General features: G+C 52.9%; 1 protein-coding gene across 1 annotated transcript in view; it reads right to left on the reverse strand.

The window, feature by feature from the left end:
- The window catches only part of CASTOR2 (cytosolic arginine sensor for mTORC1 subunit 2), a 54,423-nt gene extending 30,462 nt beyond the window's left edge, over window positions 1–23,961 (reverse strand). Inside the window, exon 1 of the mRNA XM_027528216.1 lies at window positions 23,773–23,961. Coding sequence (XP_027384017.1) covers window positions 23,773–23,885 — 113 coding nt within the window. The 5' untranslated portion in view covers window positions 23,886–23,961. The remainder of the gene's footprint in view (window positions 1–23,772) is intronic.
- Between the last annotated feature and the right edge of the window lie 226 nt (window positions 23,962–24,187).

Below are 24,187 nucleotides of genomic sequence, written 5' to 3' on the forward strand. Positions count from 1 at the left end.
CCACGAAACTGGTCCCTGGTGCCAAGCAGGTTGGGGACCACTGGCTTAAAGCATGGGTTCTCAACCTTGGCTGAACACTGAACTCACCTGGTGAGCCCTAAACTGAGGGAGCCTGCGGAGGATGTACAGCTGATCGGAAAGCCAGAGAGGCAGGAGGCCAGCGTCCCTTGCCAGATGCCTGAACCTTCCTGGCCAGGAGAGGCTGCCGGCAAGCTGCCTAGCCAGGGGCTTGAGCACAGCACATCCGCCACCACGTTCTGGGGGGGACCACCCTGGGCGGATGACCACCTGCAGGCACTGTCCACTTACTGAGCCTCTGCTCTGCAGGCCCCTCTAGGAAGCTGTGGGGGTGGCACTCCTGGCCTCCCCGAGACAAGGCTGAGCACGCCTGTGAGACGCCGTGGAGGACACTGCCCCCTAAATCAGAGGTGCCACTGCTCCCCAGAATGTCAGTGCCCAGGGCTGCGGGTTTAAGCTGGTCCCGACAATACCCACTCACTGCAATGCCAGCAGGGAGGTGACGGACGGGGACAGCTTCTTGGTTTGCCTGGGACAGTCCCAGCCTGGGCACCAACAACGCCTCAGAAATGGGCAGAATCACGCAGAGGCGACAGAAGTCGGGCGCAAGTGGGCAGGAGAGGGGAGTGGTGACCGGAGGTGGGTAGTGGGAAGACTTCCGGGAGCCCGGGAACGTTCTCTAGGGGTTTCTGCCTGGGAGCTAGGTCTCCAGGTGTGGTCACCTTGTAGGAATTCACGGAACCTCATTTATAAAATCTGTGCATGTCCCACCTGGGCTGCTACTTCACTAAAGTAGAAGGGAAGTCCTGGGGCAGGGTGGGGAGTGGGGAATAAAGGCTAATGGGTCAAGTTCATGCCTTTCTTCCTGTTTAACCTGAGTCTTCTTTGCATCCCAACTGAGCAGACATGCTCAGTGGTTTGCTTGGAGGTGGCTATGAGGCTCATGTGCCAGAGTAGACCTCAAGGGTCCTCCAAACAAGGGTGTGAAGGGGCAGAGGTGGTGAGGAGGTGACCTGAAGATGGATGAAGAGAAAGGATTCTACAATGTTCCATGGTGACACCCCTCTTGCTGTGCCAGGGCTGAGCAGCAGCTACTGAACAGCCCTCATTGATTTAGGCAAGAAATGCTTAAAAAAAAAAAAAATTATTTGGCTGTGTTGGGTCTTAGCTGTGGCACTTGGGCTCTTTGTTGCATCATGGAGGGTCTTTCGTTGCAGTGCGGGGGCTCAGCAGTTGTGGCTCCCCGTCTGAGCTGCTCAGCAGCTTGCGGGATCTTAGTTCCTTGGGATTGAGCCCGGGTCTCCTGCATTGCAAGGTGGATTCTTAACCACTGGACTACCAGGGAAGTACCTGAGAAATGCTTTTAATGACATCAACTTGGGTTTTGATCATAATTTTTTACAGGTTTTATATATGTATACATCTTTTTTCTGAACTGTGGCATAATTTACCAAAATGATATGTGCAGACTTTAGGTGTATGGTTAGATGAATTTTCACAAATGTATACTCCCTTTTGACCAACACCCCAATCAAGATACTGAACATTTTGGGAGGGAGAAAAATTGGGAGATTGGGACTGACATATACACACTCAGTTAAGTCAGTGTTAAGTGTTAGTCGCTTAGTCATGTCCAACTCTTTGTGACTTCATGAACTACATACAGCCTGACAAGCTCCCCTGTCCATGGAATTCTCCAGGCAAGAAACTGGAGAATTTTCCTTCTTTCCACTTCCTTCTCCAGGGGATCTTCCAAACCCAGGGATCAAACCCAGGTCTCTTGCATTGCAGGCAGGTTTTTTACCATCTGAGCCACCAGGGAAGCCCTGACATATACACACTACTATATATAGAATGGATAATTAATAGGAACCTGCTGTATAGCATAAGAAACTCTAATTAATACTATGTAACGGCATATATGGGGAAAACATCTAAAAAAAAAGTGGATATATGTATAACTGATTCACTTTGCTATATATCTGAAACTAACAACACTGTAAATCAACTATACCCCAATTAAAAAAAAAAAAAGATACTGAACATCCTCTTCACTGCAGAAAGCCTTCTGTCCCTTGCCTGTGGGTCCCTACGACCACCCAGAGGCAACCCGTGCTCCAGTTTCTACCATCATAGACTATTTAGTGGTTCATGCGCTTCACAGCCGTGAAATTGTATGGTGTGTAGTATTTTGTGTCTGGCTTCTTTGGTTCAGTGTATTGTTTTTGAGATTCATCTGTTTTTTATCATTTGTGGCAGCTTTGATTGCTGAGTATATATGTTTATATTTATTTATATTGTATTATATTTTCATCTATTCTTTCTCTTGTTGATGACATTTGGTTGTTTTCAGCTTTGGGTTATTATGAAGGAAGCTGCTATAAACATCCTTATTAAAAAAAGATTTCCTGGCTGGCTTCCTCTGCCCCAAGTTCCCATAATTCCACAAAAGCAGCTCGAGTTTGCCCGAAGAACTCCTCCGCAGACCTCAGCCCACCCAGGGGCACCTGAGCCCTGGCCTCTCCGCGGGGTGGGTCCTGCGGCAGGGCAGTCACACCTGCTGAGATGAGGAAGGACCCCACTGATGTGCAGCTAGGGAAAAACAAGCACGTTTGATTGTGGGAAAGGAGGTGAAACAAAGATTTTAAAAGGGAGCAGCTGTGTGGACTTCTTTTGGACAGGGAGCCCGGGACGGGCTCAGGGAAGAAGAGATCCATGCAGGACAAGCAGCAGACATGGGGGGGCCCCAGAAGAAAGACCCCCTGACTCTCGGAAGAGAAATACCCTACAGGGTTGTGGTCCAACCATCTGTAGCCGTGGAAATGTCCAGTATCATCCACATGATGTAATACATCGCTGAGTGGGAAAAAAGCAAGCCCCAGAAGATAACACACAGCCCAATACCCTTGCCAGCTATATATCCAGGACAAAACTGTTTGTAAAAGTCAAGGGAAAGATAAGCGTGGATGGACTGCAGTTACTATCGATGTCACGGTCGCAGTGCGGGGGATATTCTTATTCAAACAATCAACAGGTGAAACGTGGAAGCTAGTATCAATAAGTAAGTCATAGGACAAGGATGGTGAGTAATCACACTCTGTGCACCTGAGGTCTATTAAAAAAATAAAAAAGAAGGCTTTGAAATGTTTGAGGGTGTATGTCTTATTTATACAGAGAGCAGTTCCCGCATCTTGCTGGCAGTCTCGCTGTTCCATCTTTGCACCTGCCTCTCTGTACCTGCTCGAGTCCCATCTTCTCTTAGATGGGGGAGCTGGAGTCATGCTCCATTCACTGTGGACCACCAGGGGGGTGGGGGACCCTGGGGAATGCAGGGGGATGCATAGACCCCGAAGTCTATGAGCCTAGCCATATAAGACCTCAGGCCCCGTGTCCCTCCAGCTGGGAGCCAGGGAGGATGGTCAGGAGCCCCAAGACGACGTTGCTACTGTCTTTATTAAGTGAGTGGTATCAGCCGAGCCCCTGCCAAGACAGGGAGTCAGACACAGACAGGTTTGTGTTTCTGCAGGGGTCCTAGGGACAAGACACAGGAGGGGGTGGAGCGAGAGGATGGGCGGAGGACCTCAGTGAAGGAAGAGCCGGGAAATGCCTTGAACGGTGGGTTACAGCTCAGAGGTCCGCAAGATACTCGGGGTGAAGAGAACCAGGACTCAGACACGCTTTGCACGCTCCATACCCGAGAACGTTCTTCACTCGCACCAAGAAGCACGTGGCTCCCTCACTTTTTGTCCCTAGCACTTTTAGGAAAGAACAGTACAAACATATTTTTCTGTACCCAAGAAACAGGCCAGTAATAGCATGACAACAAATGGGCCTGGTACCTGGTCTCAGTGGAGGGCTGTGTGTGTGGGGGTGGGCAGGGTGGGAGGTACCAGGGTATGAAAGGGACTGGGGCTGCCAGGCAGGGAGGTGGGGGGTGCTCCCTTCCCACCAAAACAGGGGCAGCTGACACTCAGCTTCGATAAACTGCGGGCCCTGGGTTGCAAGATCTTCCAATTTTTCCAGAAAAGCTGGAAATCCAGATTTTGGTGATCTCTCGATACTTAAATGTTAGTATACTTAAAAAAAAAAAAATACACCAAGGTGGGCCAAAGAAAACATGTCTGACCTACAGATACCCCATTTTTCCCCCTCCCAGCCCCCTACCTCCCTGCAAAGTTCTCATATGGGATTTAGGAGTTGCAATTAAGCCCCCTAAGCCACCAGCACTGGGACCATCCCGGGCTCGGATTTCATCTCTGGCTCCATAATGTCCGGAACCTCACGGAGGTCCTTAAGAGTGAAGGACTAGAGACTGGCATGAGGTGGGGTCTTGAGTTTACCACTATCTTTTCCCAGGAAAAGCCCCCTCAGCATTCACTTAGCTCAGGGGAGAAAATGTTTAGCATTGACACTTGGCTCTTTTTTAAAATTTTTTATTTTTGGCTGAGCTGAATTTTCATTGCTTTGCACAGGGTTTCTCCCTAGTTGCGGCGAGTGGGGGCTATTCTTCATTGCGGTGGGAGTGATTTTCATTGCAGTGGCTTCTCTTGTGTGGAGCACCGGCTCTAGAGCGCACAGGCTCAGCTGCCCTGTGGCGTATTTAATTCTCCCAGACCAGGGATCGAACCCGTATACCTGCAGTGGACGTGCAGATTCTTAATCACGGGACCACCAGGGAAATCTGACACTTGGCTTTCTTAAGACGTCTTTGCCTCTCTCTAAACCCTCCCGTTAACAAGCAGGGCTCTGTTTACTAACTGGACTGGGTGGTCCTTCCAAAGTGCTCGGGCACCTGGCCTGGGGGCCCAGTTATGGCCAAGACATGCCCGCACAGGAAGTCTGGGCTGTCACGCGGTCTTGCACTCCTGGCTGATGGTGACACCAGCTTCCCGGAGTCAGGGCTGGGGCTGAAAATCAACACAGGCAGCCACTGCCGGCTCCTCACTCCCCAGCCTCTCCTGGAGGATGCAGCGCTTTGTTTTCTGGGTTTGTACCTGTCATTACCTCTCTGAGCTCCCCGGAGCAGCTTAATGACCATCCAGGAGTCCTGCCCCACAGTGAGGAGGGCAGGCCTCTAGGGCCCTCCATGGACTCTGGGCCAAACACTTCACTTTTATTAAAATTCTCACTTGACTGGGGCCAATATCCCTGGGGCCATGTCCAATTTGCCAAAGTCACGGAGACAGAGAAAAGTAAGGGAGACTGCGGTGTTAGAAGACGAGAGAGAAAGTCTTTAGAGCATCCACCTGCCAATGGAGGAGACACAAGAGATGTGGGTTCGATCCCTGGGTCAGGAAGATCCCCTGGAGGAGGAAACGGCAACCCACTCCAGTATTCTTGCCTAGAAAATTCCAAGGACAGAGGACCCTGGCAGGCTGCAGTCCATGGAGTTGCCGAGTTGGACGTGACTGAGCATATACACACACAACTGGAGCGTAACCTAAAAGTGCATTCTGGACAAACTGGCCAAATCAGCGTCATCACCCCGTTTTGCGGATGAAGAAACTGAGGCTTGGAAGGTCAACACCCCACCAAGGGCCGTGAGCTAATATGTTGCCTGTGACTGGTAAGGGGGTACACCCGGGCCTCTGTGGTACCAGCATCCTCTACTCGCACAGGAGTGGGGGTTCTCAGGGGAAGGCGTCTTTGGTAACAGTAAGGAGGCTCCTCAGAACCCTCTGGGGGCAACAGGGGTCAGTGGCTGCCTCCCTACCGCCCTGGGGAGAGAAAGTGCCTTTCTGGGGTGTGCAGCATTTTACTGCTGGGACAGCTATGAAGCCCTGGGGAGGGCACTACTCAGACTCAGCTGCTCCCAGAGCCTGGAGCCTCCCCATCAGCTAAACCTGGCAGGAAGGTGGGAAAGCCTGGTGTGCTGGGACCCAGGACAGTTTCTGACATTCAACACTGGTGGAGGTGAGAGAGCTCGGGAATCTGGGAGGGGGCAGCCCCTGGAGGTGGGGACTCAGCTTCGAGGGCTGGGGATGGCCGAGAGTGGGTCTGGCTACCTGGGCCTGGCAGATGGGTGCCTTCACCTGCACGTGGAGGGGCCAGAGCGGGAGCTGGCCACACAGATGGGCAGATACACTGCTATGCGAGCAAACAAAAGCAGGGCTTTAACTCTGATGGCCCAATAACAGGCTGGGGGTGCTCTGGAGGTGAAAGGCTTAAGACCTGTCTCAGCCCACTGGGGGCCTGTGCACTGGCTGGGCGAAAAGATAAAATGCTGATGAAGGACCCCAAACAAGAAGACAAGCAAATGCCCCAGGGCCTGTATGTACCTGCATAATCACACACCCCCAGGATGGAAGGGGACACACGAGGGTCCTTCACCCGCCAGGCTGATGCACACTGGGTGGTGAGGCGGTGGGAAGCAGGCTGGGGACACCCAGATGGATGGATGAGCTGCTTTGGGCAAACATCACCCAAAGACTTTTCCAACACGTGTGCTCTGACCCCGGACTCTGCTTCTATGCATCTGCCTGCAAGCATATTTCCACACGTGCAAAATTAAGGCCTGTGCCCCGAGTTATGAGTTACAGCATTAATTGTAAATAATGACAAAAAAGATTGGGAAGAAATGTCCACCAGTGAGAGCCAGTTTAAAGATATGATGGCCACCTGGTCCTCAGGAAACTATGCGATGGTTAAAAGTGTGAAGGTTGCTCAGTCATGTCTGACCCTTTGTGACCCCATGGACTGTAGCCCACCAGGCTCCTCTGTCCATGGAATTCTCCAGGCCAGAATACTGGAGTGGGTAGCCGTTCCCTTCTAGAGGAGATCTTCCCAACCCAGGGATCGAACCCAGGTGTCCCACATTGCAGGTGGATTCTTAATTCTGTCTGAGCCACCAGGGAAGCCCAAGAATACTGGAGTGGGTGGCCTATTGCTTCTCCAGGGGATCTTCCTGACCCAGGAATTGAATCTCCTGCACTGCAGGCAGATTCTTTACCAGAGGAACTACCAGGGAAGCTCCAGTGGTTAAAAGGAGGGATGCAAAGTATTGCTAAGACGAATTTCAGCTGAAAAATCCACAATGCAGAACAGGAACAGTGAGCATGGTTTAATACCAACTTGTGTTTAAAAAAAAAAAAAAGAGGGAAATACCAACTTATGTTTAAAAAAAAAGAGGGAAAATATTGCATATGCGTATTTGCATATATATACATACACGTATATATACACACAGACAGACATAGAAAATATCACCAAGATCCACCAATCTCCTTGTGGGGGTGGGAACTGGGTAGCTGAAGAATAAGGGTGGGAGGGAGCTTTTACTGGGTACTTTTGTGTACCTTTGGAATTCTAATAAATTATGAATTTATTATCTATCCAAAAAAAAAAAAAAAAACAGGCAAGGAGGCAGCGGCGCTGGGCTGGACTGTCCAGGCAGGGGAGCCAGGTAAGAGTGGGGTGCCAGAGGGGGACCCTGAGAAGGTGTGGGAAGGAGGGCACAGTGGCCAAGGGCGTGGTGTCAGAAGCCAGACTGCTGGGGGTCAAAGCCCAGGCCTGCTGTTGACCTGTGTGGTGACCTTCCTGCCCAGGGCTGGGGCACGGCCCAGATACAGCTTGATGTCAGGAGGACCGATGAGAATCTCCTGCCCACCTGCAACCCTCTACTTGGTACGGGTGCTGACCCTGAGCACCTAAGGGGCCAGGTGACATGTCATCTTAAAGCAGACCCTGGGGCTCTGCCTTCTTTCCATGCAGGGCTCCCTGCAGAAGTTGCTGGAAGCTGCTGGGTCATCACCCTCCAGTAGTAAGCCTGAGCCCTTTGCGGGTAGGCAAACAAAGGATGGGGGAGGTATCTCAGGGTCTCCAGCCTCCATGTGAGGACAAACAGCAACCCAAACCTTCCTGAGATCTTCTGCTCACCTTCCAAACCCCCTCTTAGAGACCAGAGCACTAGGCCAGTTAGAGTGGCCCAAACCACATTCTGTAAGTGCGGGGTTGGGAGGGGAGGGACAGGGGGGTACTGAGCATCTCCAGACCATCTGGGGACACGGGGAGGTGACGGACAGTGGCATACCGCACATCTCGCTTATCCATTCATCAGTCAATGGGTACTGGGTTGCTTCCATGTTTTTGCTATTGTGAGTAACGCTGTGAATGTGAGACCCTGCTTCCAACCTTCCCAGTATACATGCAGAAGTGGCACTTCACTAGCCTGCCTGCATGTGGGCTCAGTTGTGTCTGACTCTGCAACCCCATGGACTACAACCTGCCAGGCGCCTCTGTTCATGGCAAGAATACTGGAGTGGGTTGCCATTTCCTCCTCCAGCCTTCTTTGGCCCAGTGACCAGATCCTGATGGAGGAGGCTGGACGGAGCCTGCCCTCCCCTCGTAACAGGGCCACCCTCTCCAGCCCCCGGGGTGCTCCAGCTCACTGTGGGCCACACCAGCCAGGCCTCTGGGCTTCCAGCACATGCTGTTCCTCCTTCTTGGAAGTCCCTTCCCTACCTTGGTGTTTCAAGCCTGGCTCAAATGCCCCTTCTCCTGGAAGCCCGCTCCGACCCCTCTGGACTCCACTGTATTTCTTCCCTGCACCTCGAACTCCCGAGCCTGGAGGACTTTTCCTCTCACTAGACTAGCATCGTCAAGAGCCTGGAGAGAGCTGTCTCCCCCACCATGCTGTGCGTAGTGAGTCCAGGGTCGGGGTTCAAGTCCTCAAAGGGCCAGCATGTGGCACAGAATGGGTATCATGGGGGACTTCCCTGGTGGTCCAGTGGCTAAGACTCTGTGCTCCCAATGCAGAGGGGCCCAGGTTCCATCCCAGGTCAGGGAACTAGATCCCACAGGCTGCATCTAAGAGTTCCCACGCCGCAGCTAAAGATCCCATGTGCCGCAACTAAGACTCAGTGCAGCCAAATAATAAATATTTTAAAAAGAAAAAAAAAAAAGAACTAGTGGAGATGAATGAACCCCCGAGGGCCAAGAATCCAGGCCAGGTGTCAGGAAACCCCAGACAGCAAGAATGAACTGTCTCTCTACTCTCGGCCTCTGCCTTCCGCGGCCACCCTCCCATGGGCCTGATTCCCCCTGGGGTGACAGATGACAGATAAGCCCTGGGAGACTGGAGGCACAAGCTTCCCGGGACCTCACACTCGCCTAGCTGCTCCCTCGGGGCCTGTTCCTGCCCTTGGAAGGAGAAGGGACAAGGCTGCAGAGGAAACCTGACCTCACAGGACAGAGGTGTGTGCACCGGGTCAAGACAGGGGTGATGATGCAAGAACCTTCATTCTTGGGGAGGATGCAGAGGTCCAGGCTTTTGAGAACAACCGCTCCTCGGGGCATTAACCCAGGGCAATCTTGCAATGGTTTGGTTTTTCATGGGGCATTTTAGCATCACAGCTGGTGTCCAAATGAGGCCGGCAGTACAGGTGGGCACTGAGGGGTCTTATGATCGCCAGTGTCTCCAGTCCCGCAACCCTCCTTGCACTCAGACGCAGGGCTGGGCACCCACCTAAGCACCTGACCTGCTGCTACTGCTGCTAAGTCACTTCAGTTGTGTCCAACTCTGTGCGACCCCATAGACAGCAGCCCACCAGGCTCCCCCGTCCCTGGGATTCTCCAGGCAAGAACACTGGAGTGGGTTGCCATTTCCTTCTCCAATGCATGAAAGTGAAAGTGAAGTCGCTCAGTCGTGTCTGACCCTCAGCGACCCCATGGACTGCAGCCTTCCAGGCTCCTCCATCCATGGTATTCTCCAGGCAAGAGGACTGGAGTGGGGTGCCAGTGCCTTCTCTGACCTGACCTGCTGGATCTCATTTAATCCTTGAACGGCCCTCGGACAGGGTGTGATCGCTTTCTGCGTTTTTTTCAGTGGAAGTTGACAACTCAAGGCAGTTAAAACCAGGCTGATTTGGACTGAGAAGCAGAGGGAGGAAAAGGGCTGGAGGGAAGCTGAGGGGCCATCACTCTGAGTAGGCCTACTCTGAAGAGCACTTAGAAAAGAGCAGATAAAAAAAGAAATGTGGGGACTTCCCTGGTGGTCCAGTGGTTAGGACTCGGAGCTTCCAATGCAGGAAGGGTGCATCCCTGCTCGGAGAACTAAGATCCCACATGCAACGTGGTTTGGCCAATACATAAATAAAATTAAAAAGAGAGAGAAAAAAAAAAATGCGGTTTCATTGCTCCAAGCATGTACTCCATCCACCTGGGCTACCTGCTGGGGTCCTCAGAGACCTGGCTCCAGGAGACGATGTGGACCAACCATCCCACAAGGACTCTCAGTTCAGGGGGCTCCAGCCCGAGTGGGTGCAAATGAGTTCCACCAGGTGGTTCATCGTGGGGTGATCCCCAGGCCAGCACTGCACCTCCCTGGGGTCAAGCCCGGGGAAGGGGAGAAATGGATTCCATCTCTGAGAGCCCCTCCCTAGTCTCACCGGGAGGCAGTGAAGGGGGTGGAGTCCAAGGAGACCCTTCTGAACCCTCCCTGCCCCAGACGTCCACCTGCAGGCTCCCAATCCTAACCCTTGCCGAAACAGAGGGACACCACGTGTTCCTTCCCACTTCTACAGCTCATTCTGCAAAGCGGGGGTGACAGCTCTGTCCCCCATCCTAAGGCTACGTATAAACCCTCCCACAGAAAGCACAGTGTGGGCAAAGTAGAGGTTGTCCTGGGGAGAGAGGAGGATCCGGGCATCGGAGGGGAGCGGGGAGCAGGAACGAAGCAGCAAAGGAGAGAAGGCGGGGCGGGGCCTCTGCTCAGGACCTGGACTTCATCCCAGCACATCTCACAGTCGCAAGATGGGATTAGATTTCTGTGCAAATCAAAGCTGCCCTCCTGTTGGGAAAGAGCCTGGAGGGGACGATGAGGGTCAAGGGGTCTGGTGAGGGAGGCAAGGGAGGCGGAATGGTTAGAGAAAGGGCCTGCAGAAGGGCTCGATAGAGACAGATGGACGTGGGGATGCAGAGGAGGGTAGGAGAAGGTCTGGGCAGATGAGGAGGACCACTTGGGACAGGCCAAGGATGGGCAGGGAGTCTAAGCATCAGTCAGGCAGCTCCGGGTGCAGCAAACAGGTCCCAGGACCTGGCTGGGAGCGGACCTCAGTACTCTTGGTTCTGACAAGCTGCTCTTACAGAGGGCCCCCTGCCTAACCCCAAAGGTTCTCAGGTCTGTATGCCTGCAGACTCCTACTCTGCTGCGAGCAAAAAGTCCCTCGTCAAAAAAAAAAAATCAGAATTAGACATTCCATCCTGCACCCACCAGCTCAGCCCTTCCAGTGATTCCAAAGCTGAGCAGACCATCAGCGCTGTGGGAACCAAGGCCACCCCTGAGGCATGCAGCCCAGTGAAGGGCACTTCGGTCCCCAAAATAACATCCCGTGAATTCATACGAATAACCAGCTCACTGTGGGTAGGATGCCTAAGCCCTTGATATAAAGTTCCCTACTTAATCCTCAGTGCAACGCAAAGGGCCCCATATACTGATGACCATTTTAAAGATGCAGAAACTGAGCCTCCTTTGAGGCTCTCAAGAATCTGCCCAAGGTCACAGAGCTGGCGAGTGGCGGTGGTGGTGGTGATTTAGTCTCTAAGTCGTGCCTGGCTCTTTGCAAGCCCATGGGCCGTAGCCCACAAGGCTCCTCTGTCCATGGGATTTCCCAGGCGAGAAAATTGGAGTGGGTTGCCATTTCTTACTCCAGGGGATTTTCCCAACCCAGGGATCAAACCCACGCCTCCTGCATTGGCAGGTAGATTCTTTACCACTGAGCCACCAGGGAAGCCCTGGTAAGAGGTGGACTTTGAATTAAATACACGTTTTCTTAACTCTTCCACGTATGCACATGCCCTGAGAAATGGGCCTTAGCACAGGCCTGAACCCCCGTCTGCTAGGTGTCCGCCGCGTGACTGGGGGTGAGTAATAGACTGCTGTCTCCCCTGTGGGCTGGGGAGGGAAAAGGATGGAAACCCTACCATGGCCTGGCACGTAGTAGGCGCTCAAGAAAGATCTCTGAGGCTAAGCTTTGCTTGTTCTAAATCCACTCTATCAGTCACCGCCTCAGTGACTTTTGAACTCCTTTGAACTCCGAAGGAAAAAGACTGAACTTGGAGAACACCTTTCCACCCCCTGCCTTTTCTGCCCAAGAAAGGGAATGCATCGTGAGGTGGGGAGAGGCTGGCACTGAGGGTGGGGAGGAAAGTCCAGGGGAGCGCCCAGGAGGTCCGCCTTGGAGGGAAATGAACCCTACCTTCAGAGAATGCACCTTGTTCCTGTCCAGGGTCCCCGCCGGTGCAGGAGGAGAAGCCTGACCGGATCGCCTCTCCCTCCCCACCTCCCGGGACTGTTCAGTTCCCGGCAGCTTCAGCTTAGGTCAAATGGCCACAGCCTAGGCTGGGTCAGCTGGGGAGCCTGCCTTCCCCTGACCCTTCCCCAGGGCCCCTAGGTATGGCCACCCCAGCGCCCCCCGAGCCTCTTGGAGCCCACCACTTCAGCAACCACCCATTCCAGACAGGTGAGACATGGAAGGTATCTGGCAGTGGTCTCCAAAGAGCCCAAGAGCCACGGGAACCTCCATATGACACATCCTTAGAGATGCACCCACTTAGGTGACACCAACTTCTGGTGAGCTTGGTCCCAGGAGGACCATGGGCGGAGCCTGCTGTGGCCAGGTGCTTTATCTGGGTTATTCTTGCCCCATAATCCTGTTCGTGCACAGAGAACCTGAGTCCAGGCTGGGGTCATCTGACCGGAAGGAGACTCCAGGCTCCTACCCAGGCAAAACTAATATGGTGGTTTACAAACATGGGCTCTGCAGCCAGAGGCCCTGGGTTCAAAGCCCTACTTCTCAGGTATTTTAAACAGTGCAGCCACCCTGAAAAACAGCCTGGCGGGTCTTGAAAACGTTACACACAAGAGTTACTGCTTGACGCGCCATTCCTACTCCAAGGATCTACCCAAGAGAGATGCAGACACATATTCACACCAACATCTACACACAGACGTTCACCGCGGCAATCTTCATAATAACAAAAATGGGGAAACCATCCAAATATACATCGATGGATGAATGAACAAGATGTGGTCCATCCATACGATGGAATATTGTTCTACAGTAAAAAGGAACGGTGAATTGACATACAGGCTACAACACAGATGAACCTTAAAAATACGACTGATACTCAGTGAAAGAAGCCAGATACAAAGAACCACATACCGTATGATGATCCCGTTGGTATGAAACGTCCAGAGAAGACAAATCCCTAGACACAGGAAGTGGATTAGTCCTGCCAGGGGCTGGGGATGTCTGCTTAAGGGGTACGGTTTCTTTTAGGGCGACAATGGACGAGTTCTGGGATTAAGACGGTGGCAACAGTTGCACAACTCTGAATACACGAGCCGCTTGTCGTGTTGCTGTTTAGTCGCTAAGTCACCTCCGACTCTTTTGCGAACCCATGGACTGGAGCCTGCCAGGCTCCTCTGTCCATGGGATTTCCCAGGCAGGAAGACTGGAGTGGGTTGCCACTTCCTTCTCCAGGGGGGATCTTCCTGACCCAGGGATTGGCCCTTCTACACTGGCAGGCAGAGTCTTTACCAATGGACCATCAGGAAAGCCCACCCAAGAAGCTACTGTGTTGTAAACTTAAAGAGGGTGAGTTGTATGGTATTTTATGTGAATTTTATCTCAATAAAGCTATTTAAAAAAAAAAACTGCTCTTCACTAGTTGGTTTTGTGATCTTGGGCGAGGCATGAACCCTCCGTGCCTCAATTTCCCCGTCTGTAAAATGGGGCCAGTAACTGTACCTACGTGCTAAGGGTTGTTGTGAGGATTAAGTGAGTTCATGCATGACGTGCTCTAAGCAGCTGTCTCGCTGGGTGCCAGCACTTCCCCTCGGTCTGACTCTGCCGCCCACGCTGCCCTGGCGCACCGCCATCTGCTCACCCACCACACTGCCCTTTGATTCTGCACACTCACCTCGCTATCTCTCCCACCCAGTGCCCAAATTTTCGTAAAACATACATCCTATCAAATTTATCACCTTGATCATTTTAAAGCTGACTTTTCAGTAGTTAAGTGCGTTCATATTGTTGTGTAACCGATCTCCAGAACTCTTCATCCTGCAAAACTGAAACTCTATACCCGCTGAATAACAACTCCCCACTCACCCGCCCTCACCAGCCTCTGGCAACCACCACTCAACTTTCTGTCTCTACGAATTTGACTTCTCTGGGTACTTCATGCAAGTAGAATCACACGGTGTTTGTCTTTTGGAGAATGCCTTATTTCACTTGGCACAATGTCCTTAAGGCTCATCCATGTTGTAGCATGTGTCACGATTCCTTTTTAAGTCTGGGTGATATTTTATTATCTGTAGAGACCACATTTTGCTTATCCGTGCATCTGTTGATGAGCACTTAGGTGGCTCCCACCTTTTGGCTATTATGAATAATGCTGCCATGAATATGGGTGGGCAAGAAAACCCCAAGCTTTTAAGGCCAGGCCTTAGAGGTGTGAGTGTGTCCATTATAAGGAAAGGACTATAAGTCCACTATATGTGTGCTGGCTTCCCTGGTGGCTCAGTGGTGAAGAATCCGCCTGCAATGCAGGGGATGTAAGAGACACAGGTTCAATCCCTGGGTTGGGAAGATCCCCTGGAGTAGGAAATGGCAACCCACTCCAGTATTCTTGCCTGGAAAATTCCATGGAATTGTGCAGGGCAGGCTACAGTCCATGGGGTCACAAAGAGGATGTTACCTTTAAGGCAAGGAATAAGGTTTTGGGGGACTGGCAGCTGGGGGAGATGTTCATGGTGGTTAAGAAGCAGCACCGGGTCTTGGACAACCAGCGCAGGTGGGACGAGGCTGGTTCATTCAGGGCTAGTTCCTCAGATCAGAGGTCTGTTACAAGAAAATCCTTTGCCAACACGTGCAAGCTCAGGGCTTTGCAACAGAAGATGAGTCAGTGCGCTGAAGCTCTGGTCCTGAGGCCTGGACCGCACCTGGGGCCAGCACAGGGGGAGATAAGCCCTCCCCCCATGGCCTGAGGCACAGGTGATTCTAGAAAGTCACTCACCCAGCCCCAGGCAGCTTTGAGAGCTGTCTGGCCAGATGAAAGCCAGCTAGGGTGATCACACATTCTGGTTTGCCCTGTTGTCTGGGGTAATTATTTTTAGTGCTCCTTGTTATTCTCAGAAGTGTCCCCATTTAGATGATAAATTACATAGTCACTCTATCAGTTACCCACTGCATGACAAATTGCCTGAAAACCTAGTCACTTGAGACAACAAACTGGTGTAGCTTTCACAGTTTCTACGGGCTAGGCAGGTGTGTCTGGCTCAAATAGGTACTTCTGGCTGAGGGTCTCTTATGAGGTCACAGCCCACGTGCAGGCTGGGGCTGTGGTCACCAGAAGGCCTGCCTGGGGGCAGGAGGATTTAAGGTCAAAGTGACTCCCAGGCTGGCAGCTGCTGGGAGGTCTCAGCACCACTCCACTATGGGCCTCTCTGCAGGGATGCTTGAGCGTCCTGACAACATGGCAGCTGGATTCCCACAGTGCAAGTGGAAGGCAGAGGCAGAGCAAAGCCATGCCAGGCAGAAGCTACCATTTTGATGCCTCAGAAGCATCACAGGATCACTTCTGGCCCTTCTGCTCATTAGAAGAAAGTCACTAATCCAGACCCTACACGTACAGGTAAGGGAGCTTTAGCTAGCTTTTCAAGGGAACATTGTCAAAGAATCTGGGATATTTAAAAACTACCACAGTTACTCTAAAACTAGGGCATATGAGGTGGAGACAGGGAGCAAAGCCAGAGAGGACATAAGAAGTCAGATCAAAGAATATTTGCAATGCCAGATAAGGAGCATGAACCAGGATCTGGGGACAAGGTGAGAAGGGACTGTTTTGAGCAAGGCACAGATAAAATCAGGGATTCACAGTGAATCATGACATCCACCCCAGCACCAGCCTCTGGTGGGGTCACAGGGCTCCATTCAGCCCCCGCAATAGCAGCCATCACCTCCTTCTGGGTCTTTGGGCCTGTCACCCTCTGTCTTTGGCAGAGAACACACCTTTTCTTTCCACTGGACCGGAGCTCCTTTTGTGCCTCCCACAGGGCCCTGCGCACAGCAAGTGCACACTGCAGGGTTTCTGCATGAGCAAAACAGATCAATTTACACCAGTCTCAAGCTGTGGTCACACGGCCACAAGTCCTGGCCTGCACCCACCTTTCTCTTTCCAGCCTCCAGGCTTTGGTTCTTCCTGCCCAGAGGGCTCTGGCTGTGCCAACCATCTGCACTGCCCTGGGGGCAGATGGGACTGGTGGGAAAGTGGTTTGGATAATTTAGGGGGGATATGAGCAGGAAGAGGTGTGGACCTCACTAAGCAGGTGGATGTAGGGCAGGCCAAGGATAACTTTGTACTTCCCATACCTTGGGCTTTGGAGCTGGTGCTGAGCCTGTGTCTTTCTCTGGGGCAGCGACAGGCCATGGATACTCCAGACAGGCGTGAGGATTGGCTCTGTGCTCCCCCACTCTCTCCATCTGTGTCCACCCACTCCTGCTCACGGCCCAGCCTGTTTTCCTTCGTCCCCAGCACCTCCACCTCCTGACATCTCCCCATTCCATTCAGACTCAGCTCACACGTCCATCTCTTCTAGGAAGCTTTAACTGCTTGTAGCTTGGGATGCTACAGGCTTCCCAGGTGGCTCGGTGGTAAAGAATCCGCCTGCCAATGCAGGAGACACAGGAAGATTCCCCTGGGGAAAGAAATGGCAACCCACTCCAGTATTCTTGCCTGGAGAATCCCATGGACAGAGGAGCCTGGTGGGCTACAGTCCACGGGGTCGCAAAGAATCAGACACGAGTTAGCAACTGAACGACAACTGTGATGCTACAGCATTTTGGCTGTCACACTCAGAGACCCTGAACGCCTGGTGTCCTCAGCGAGGTTCCTGGAGGGCAGTGACAGACTCTCCACCTCCTATAGCAGAGTGTGACTGTATGTGCATTGTTTTGTCGCTAAGTCGTGTCCAGCTCTTTGTGACCCCATGGACTGCAGCATGCCAGGCTTCCCTGTCCCTCACTATATCCCGGAGTTTGCCCAAGTTCATGTCCATTGAATCAGTGATGCCATCCAGCCATCTTATCCTCTGTCAGCCTCTTCTCCTCCTGCCTTGAATCTTTCCCAGCACCAGGGTCTTTTCTAACGAGTCAGTTCTTTGCATCAGGTGGCCAAAGTATTGGAGCTTCAGCTGCAGCATCAGTCCTTCCAATGAATATTCAGGACTGATTTCCTTTAGGATGGACTGGTTGGATCTCCGTGCAGTCCAAGGGACTCTCAAGAGTCTTCTCCAACACCACAGTTTGAAAGCATCAATTCTTCGGCGCTCTGCCTTCTTTCTGGTTCAACTCTCACATCTGTACGTGACTAGTGGAAAAGACCATAGCTTTGACTAGACGGACCTTTGTCAGCAAGGTCATGTCTTTGCTTTTTAATACACTGTCCAGGTTTGTCATAGCTGAAGGCTCCTTAACGCACACACATAGCTTTGTGTGTGCGTTAAGGAGCCTTAACAAGTCCCCTAACCCTGGGCTTTTCAAACTCTGCCTCCACAGACTCTCAACGGCTAGCTTAAAGAGCATTTTCTCAGTTAACACTGGGGTCCGCAGTGGACCCCAGGCTCTATGTGAAGTGCTTGTCACGGTTTGTCTAAGTCCCCACAACAACCTAGGCGGGGGGCATGAACACTATTCTGATTTAGAAACGGCGCGCACAGAGAGGTCAAACATCGCGCCCCAGGTCACACCGCCAGGATGCAGGGGTGCTGAGATTCCACCCGAGGCGCCAGGCCCCAGGCCCTCACTCCCCTGCTCATCTGTCTTTCCCTAAAGTGATCAAACAGTGGCCTCAGCCCAACACCCTCGGAAACAGTGGACTGTTTGCAATTTTGAGCTTTTCTCCTGTAAATGCCTCTTAAGTCTTCAGTGCTCACGATGGCTCACTGGCAAGATTTCCCAGAGGCAGCACCGTGGATGAATGATTGCGGGCCAAACCAAACCTGAGACTTAACAGACAGCAGATCCGGCCCAGGCGGGCAGTGTGGGTTTCTGTGAGCACGGGCTTACTGCGTATCACTTAGGTGCTTTTTCTTGCCAATCAAAAGAGATGGACTTTCTAGATACGAGCATCTCATGGGCAAAAAGAGGATGCTGCAGCTTCCTGTGCCCCCACCCCCAACTTGCATTTCAGGATAATGATCTTGCCCCTGCCCCAGCTTCATTGTCATGGCCTCTCAGTGACACCTCTGCTCAGCGGCCCCCAGGAGGGGGTATGTCCAAACCAGTGTGATTTTAGACCTGGCTGAGAAGTCTCAGGATAGGTTCCACAACCAGATTGTTGTTCAGTCGCTCAGTCATGCCTGACTCTTTGTGACCCTTTGGACTGCAGCTCACCAAGCCTCCGTCCTTCACCGTCTCCTGGAGTTTGCTCAAACTCATATGAGTCAGGTCGGTGATGCCATCCAAGATTTTCTGGGTTCAAATCCCAGTTCTACCACTTGGGTGTGTCCCTGGGCACTCAAGGTTCTCAGTCTCCTCACCTGAAAAGTGGGGACAATCCTGCTTCAACTTTTGAGGGTTGTGTGAGAATTAAATGAACTAACAGATATAGTGCCTGAAGTGTACTAAGTGCTTTATAAGCATCGGCTATTATTGTTGTCGTTGTTTTCATCATACACTTATTGATTATTGCCAGTTTTGCCTTCTGTGGTTGCAGAGAGCAAATGGGGGTCCCCGAGGAGCTCCATCTCCAGATGGCCCCAAGACTCTAGCCAGGTGTCCCCAGCTGCCATGGTGCATCCTGATTGGCTTGTGATGGTCTCATTTCCTGTGCCTGTGATTGGTGGAGATATACTTACGTGCCTGGTTCTGACCAATGAGATGAGGAAGTCTGTGTATGAGGGGAATGTGATCCCAGAAAGGTTTTCTCATAGACTTCTCAAGGCAACAGCCTTTTCTGTCCCCAGGATCCTCGCCACTCCTTCCCATGACTGGCCATATTGCCTGGAGGTGCCCCAGCCATTCCACAGAGCCAAAGAGAAAGACTGGGCCCTTGATGACATCAAGCCTTTAAGTTACCAGCCCTCAAACAGCGCAATTCATGACTTCATGGCACAAAGTTCATACTTCTTATTGTTTGCGCCAGCTTATTTGCAGCCCAAAGGATCCCAACTATATTCCATGGTTGGTCACATTATATCTTCTTGGGATTAAGCCCACCATACCAGAGGAAGGATTTGAGCTCAGCTGTGCGTCAAGGAAGACTTCCTAGCGGAGGTGAGGCTAATACGGGGTCTAAAAGAACAAGTAAGGGGACAAAGCGGGTAGGGCAAAGAGCAGCATTCCAGGCTGAGAAAGAAAGGCCTGAGGCTAGAGACACCACAGGGTGTGTGTATCCATGCAAATAATCTGTGTGGCTGGGAGCCATATGAGATGAGACTGGAATGGTGTGGTGGGCTTTCCAGTGGGCCCTCAGCCAGGCTACAGAACCTCAGGCTATCACAAGGCTGAAGGAAAGCTCTCTGGTCAGCCATGATTTGGCTCACCTCAGGTCTCCCCCTCCAGCCCTGGGCCTAGAATAAATGTACTCAGCCTGCCTTCTGCCCCCTTTTCCAGCCACACTCAGGTGCTGCCCTGACAGTCAGGGCAGGGGCACTGGGCCTTGTTTCTCCAGGTGTGATTCAGTCTGCCGAGCCTCTTCCAGCCCTTAAGGCTCTCAGAAAAGACTCCGGCTGGAATCTGGGTCACTCTGCACGAGCCGGACATCCATCAAGTAAGCAGTTACTAAGTGCCTACAAAGCAGAGTGCTAAGCACAGCGGAGAAAGGACCTGGTTCAAATCCCAATTCTGTTTCTTCTGTGACCTTGAGCAGGCTGCTTTACTTCTCCAAACCCGGTGTCTTCACCGCTTAGGAACACACGGTACAAACAACAGTGCTAAGTCGCTTTAGTTGTGTCCGACTCTTTGCGACCCCATGAACTGTAGCCCATCAGGCTCCTCTGTTCATGGGGATTCTCCAGGTAAGGATACTGGAGTGGGTTGCTGTGCCCTCCTTGAGGGGATCTTCCCAACCTAGGGATCAAACCCACGTCTCTCACATCTCCTACACTGGCAAGCGTAGTTCTGGTTTCTCTGGTACTGGCAGGGGGGTGGGAGAGAAGAAAAAGATAAAAAGATGCACAAAAAACTTCCTGAAAGTAAGGTTTATAAACTAGGTGGTGGGAGAGTAAGACAAGCAAACGATATGCTCCTATGGACAAAACTTGAGAGGTGATGGTTACAGTGAGGAAGTAGGACATCTGGATGGGGGGTGATGAGGGACAAGCATTCCTAGCGGAAGATTAGGCAGGGTGGAAGGCATGTTCCTAAAGCTTTAGGACAGTATGCTGCAAATATATGGGCTGGATAAAACTGTTGAATATAGGTGTCACTGAACCTGTAATAGCAGATTTCTGAACTTGAGCCAGAAAGACGCTGATTCAAATTCAGGCTCTACACTGACAGTGTAACCTTGAATGAGTCACTTAACATCTGAGCCTCAGACTCCTTCCTTGCAAAGCAGGTGTAAAACCTAATTCAGAGAGTCGTGTGCTCAGTCGCTCAGTTGTGTCTGACTCTTTGCGATGCCATGGACTGCAGCCCACCAGGCTCCTCTCTCCCTGGGACTATCTGGGCAAAAATACTGGAGGGGGTTGCCATTTCCTCCTCCAGGGGATCTTTCCAAACCAAGGATTGAAACCACCCTGCACTGGGAGGTGGATTCTTTACCCCTGAGCCACCTGGGAAGCCCCAGTTCGAAGAGCTGTACTGTGGTATATGCAGGATCCTGAACCAGGATCTGGCTAATTCCCACTTTAATGCCCTAAGATGCAGTGCCACCTCCTTCAGGAAGTCCTCCAGGCTCTCTCAGGTCATCCCCCAGATCCAGCTGCTAGGCCCTAGACACTCCCCTCTCTGCTGTGATGGCCTCTTCTTTCTCTCTCACCAGGCTTGGGGCTTTGAAGAGGAAGAGGCAGGGATCTCAGCATCTCTTGAACCCAGCTGCACCCCCACAGGGAGTGGGCATCTATTGATGCCACATCCCTCCCAAGCCTCCACCCAGGTAGACATGAGCGGGAGGAAGTGACTAAGTCTGCTGGGGGTGGAGGGAAGCGGGGTTCAGGAAAGTTTTGGGTGATAACACTAGATCTTGAGGGTTCAACAGGAATTTACTGGTGGGAGGAGGGGGTTTCAGGCAGAGAAAGAGAGACAGAAAAAGAGGGAACTAAAGCAGGGAGGTGTGAGTGGAAGTAAATTGTGGGTCACACAGTTGTGCCAGAAAATGTCTAACTCAAGATGAGAATTCTGGATTCAGATCCCAAAGGGTCTCAAATGCCACGCCAAGGGTTTGCCCCTTCAGGGAGTGACCGAAAACTTGTTAACAGGCAACACAGTGACAAATATGACAAGGCTCTGGGCCACCACTTGGGGGCAGATACTGATGGATGAATCAAAAAAGGACCAAAAGTTCTACCTGGATGACTGACTGTTGAAAATTGCTCCAATAACACATCCACACCCTGCTCCCCCTTCTACGTGCAGAAAAGCCAATTTCCACAATCATTCCACGCTACACCCACAGCAGCTCTGTGAAACCTACAGGGCCGGGCCGTGCTATCTTCATTACAGATGGACAAAGTGAGAATCAGAGAAGGAGATGGACCTTGCCACGGTCACAGGGGCAATGAAGGGGCTCGTCACAACCTGAAGTCAGCAACCTGGCCCTGCCTGGGAGGCAGGCCTCTGGCCATTGGACAAATGTGCTCAGCACCTTCTAGAGCCAGATCCTGGAGACAGGGAGATGACCTTTGACCTCTGAGTCATCTTGAGACTGGACTGATCACCTGGGCTTCTTGCAGGAGAGGGAGAAGCGGGACCTACTGATCGGTGGGGTTTCTCTGGTCCAGACAGGTCAGCAGGGGCTCACCCCCAGGACAGGCCTATCTATGAGACCTCCAAACTGGACCCTGGGGTGGGGGCCAATCCCCCACAAATGGAATGGGACAGAGGGAGTGGCCCTTGGCTGCCTTTCTAAGAAGCCCCCAAATGCCCCCTCCTGCCAGCACCCAGGCCCCCGCACAGCAGCAGCCTGAGTCATCATCCTGGTCTTTTGAATGGTAGCCGAGAAATCAGCCAGGGGGGCTGCCTGGGGCTGACGGCCAAGGGTTGGAAAAACAAGGCCTCTCTCTCTTAGCTCCAGCCTTGGAATTTCAAGACAGGCTGGGGGTGGGGAGCAGACGGCAGGTAGGTGCAGGAGGGGTGGGTATCAAGAGTGGGAGGAGGCTGGGGTGGGGGGCCAGAAGGTGGGAGGAGAGGTTCAGAATCTGAGCTGGTGGCTTTTGTTTTCAAATGACCTGTTTAATAATTACCTTTGCAATCAAAGGAGCCAGGGCCCAGGGAAGGTGAGCATTCAACCCTCCATACCCCACCAGGCAGCCGGGCAGCCAGAGAAGAAAGTAAACAAGATGCCACTGGCTCTCTGCTCCGTCTCGCAAACAATGGCGGGACTGAGCTGCCGGCTCACACACACACATCAAAGTGAGATTTCCAGGCAAGAACTTTAACAGGCAGATAAGAGGCTCGGATTGAATTTTCCCCCCACATCCCGGGAGCTCCCCGTGAGCTTGCGTCCAAGGGGGTAGCCTAGGGGCTCCCGTCATTTTAAGTTAACCTTGATCTGTAATTTATTCATTCATTTTGCAGAGAAGAAGAACTACCTCCGTCTCAACCCCCGAAAAGCCTAGCCAGCAACAACTTCATCCCTTTAAACAGTCACAATGGTGGACAAACAAGGGATTTAAGTTACAGCGGCTAGCTAGCACTCACACTCCGGCTCCTTAAAAAAACATCATCCTAATCCAAGCCCGACCGGGGCTCACAAAGTCAGACCCTGACCGGCAGTGGGAAAAATCCAACTTGGGTTTTTTTTTTTTTTCAACCTCCCAAGGCCTTCAACTATTTTTCCCCCTGCAGCATCCAAGCCCAGCCTCAAGGCAGAGCCGTAAACACGCCCGCTCCTCCCCCTTCCACGGTTCGGCAAAACAGCCCCCCCGCCCGCCGCCGTCCCCCACCTTCCCGGACCCCAAGAGAAAGAACCACAGCGACCCTCACCCGCAGGCCCCCTCCCCTCTCCTCCCCTCCCCCAGCCTCCGGCGCCGTCCGCAATCGTCGCAGGCACCTTGAGATAAACACCCACTAATGATTTTATGATTTTTCTGCTCTGGGTAGCCGCGCTCAGCAGAATCCCTTCCCCCGCCCTGACGACGGGGGCCGGCCCAACGGAGGGATTGGGGGATGGGGCGGGGGGGGGGCTTAGTTTTTTTTTTTTTTTTAACACCGCCGCGAGTCCACACCTGTTTTTCATTCATTCATTCGTTCGTTCATTCATTCATTAACGGATTCGTCACAGCTGCCTGCTTGGCCCTCTGGATCTAGGGGAGAGGATGGGAAGGGGGCTGAGATGGGGGGAGACAGCGGCAGGGGTGCCTCTTGTGTGTGTGCGTTGGGGGGTGGGGTGGGTGGCTCGGGGTGGAAGGACCCAGTTGGAGGGCAGATCGGGTGGCTTTGTCAAACACAAGACAAGCGATGCGGCGGGGGCGGGGCGGGGGCGCTCCCCGGGGCTCGAAGTTGTTTTCCGAGCCGCGGCGGCGAGGACAGCCGCCCGGGTGCGCCTCTTTGTCTCTCCCCGGCCGGCGCCGCGTCCCCGCGCGCTCACCTGGTCTTAGAGGACAGGAAGGCAAGTTTGATCAGGCCGTAGGTAAAGAGCGGGATACTCTCCTTGGCGACGCTGGCAACTTGCAGCCGGTGCTCCAGGATGTGGAGTTCCATCGTCCGCCCGCGCTCCGCGGCGGCTCATCCGCGGGGGGCGAGCCGCGGCCCCCGCCCCCCTGCGCGCGCCCAGCCGGCACCGGAGCGCCGCGGGCAGCCGGCCGGGGGGACCCGGAGCTCGGCGCCGGGCGGGCTGGGGCGGACAAAGTGGGAGGCCCGCCGAGCCGCGAGGGGGGCCGCGGGCGGCGGGCAGGCGGCGGGCGAGGGCGGCAGCGCTGGCGGAGCAGCGGCGCGCGGCGCCCGGCGCGGAGAGCAGCTGGTGTTCGCTGTAACAAACAACTTGCCACTCAAACGCCGGCCCG

Source organism: Bos indicus x Bos taurus, chromosome 25 (assembly GCF_003369695.1).
Source record: "Bos indicus x Bos taurus breed Angus x Brahman F1 hybrid chromosome 25, Bos_hybrid_MaternalHap_v2.0, whole genome shotgun sequence".
NCBI lineage: Eukaryota > Metazoa > Chordata > Mammalia > Artiodactyla > Bovidae > Bos > Bos indicus x Bos taurus.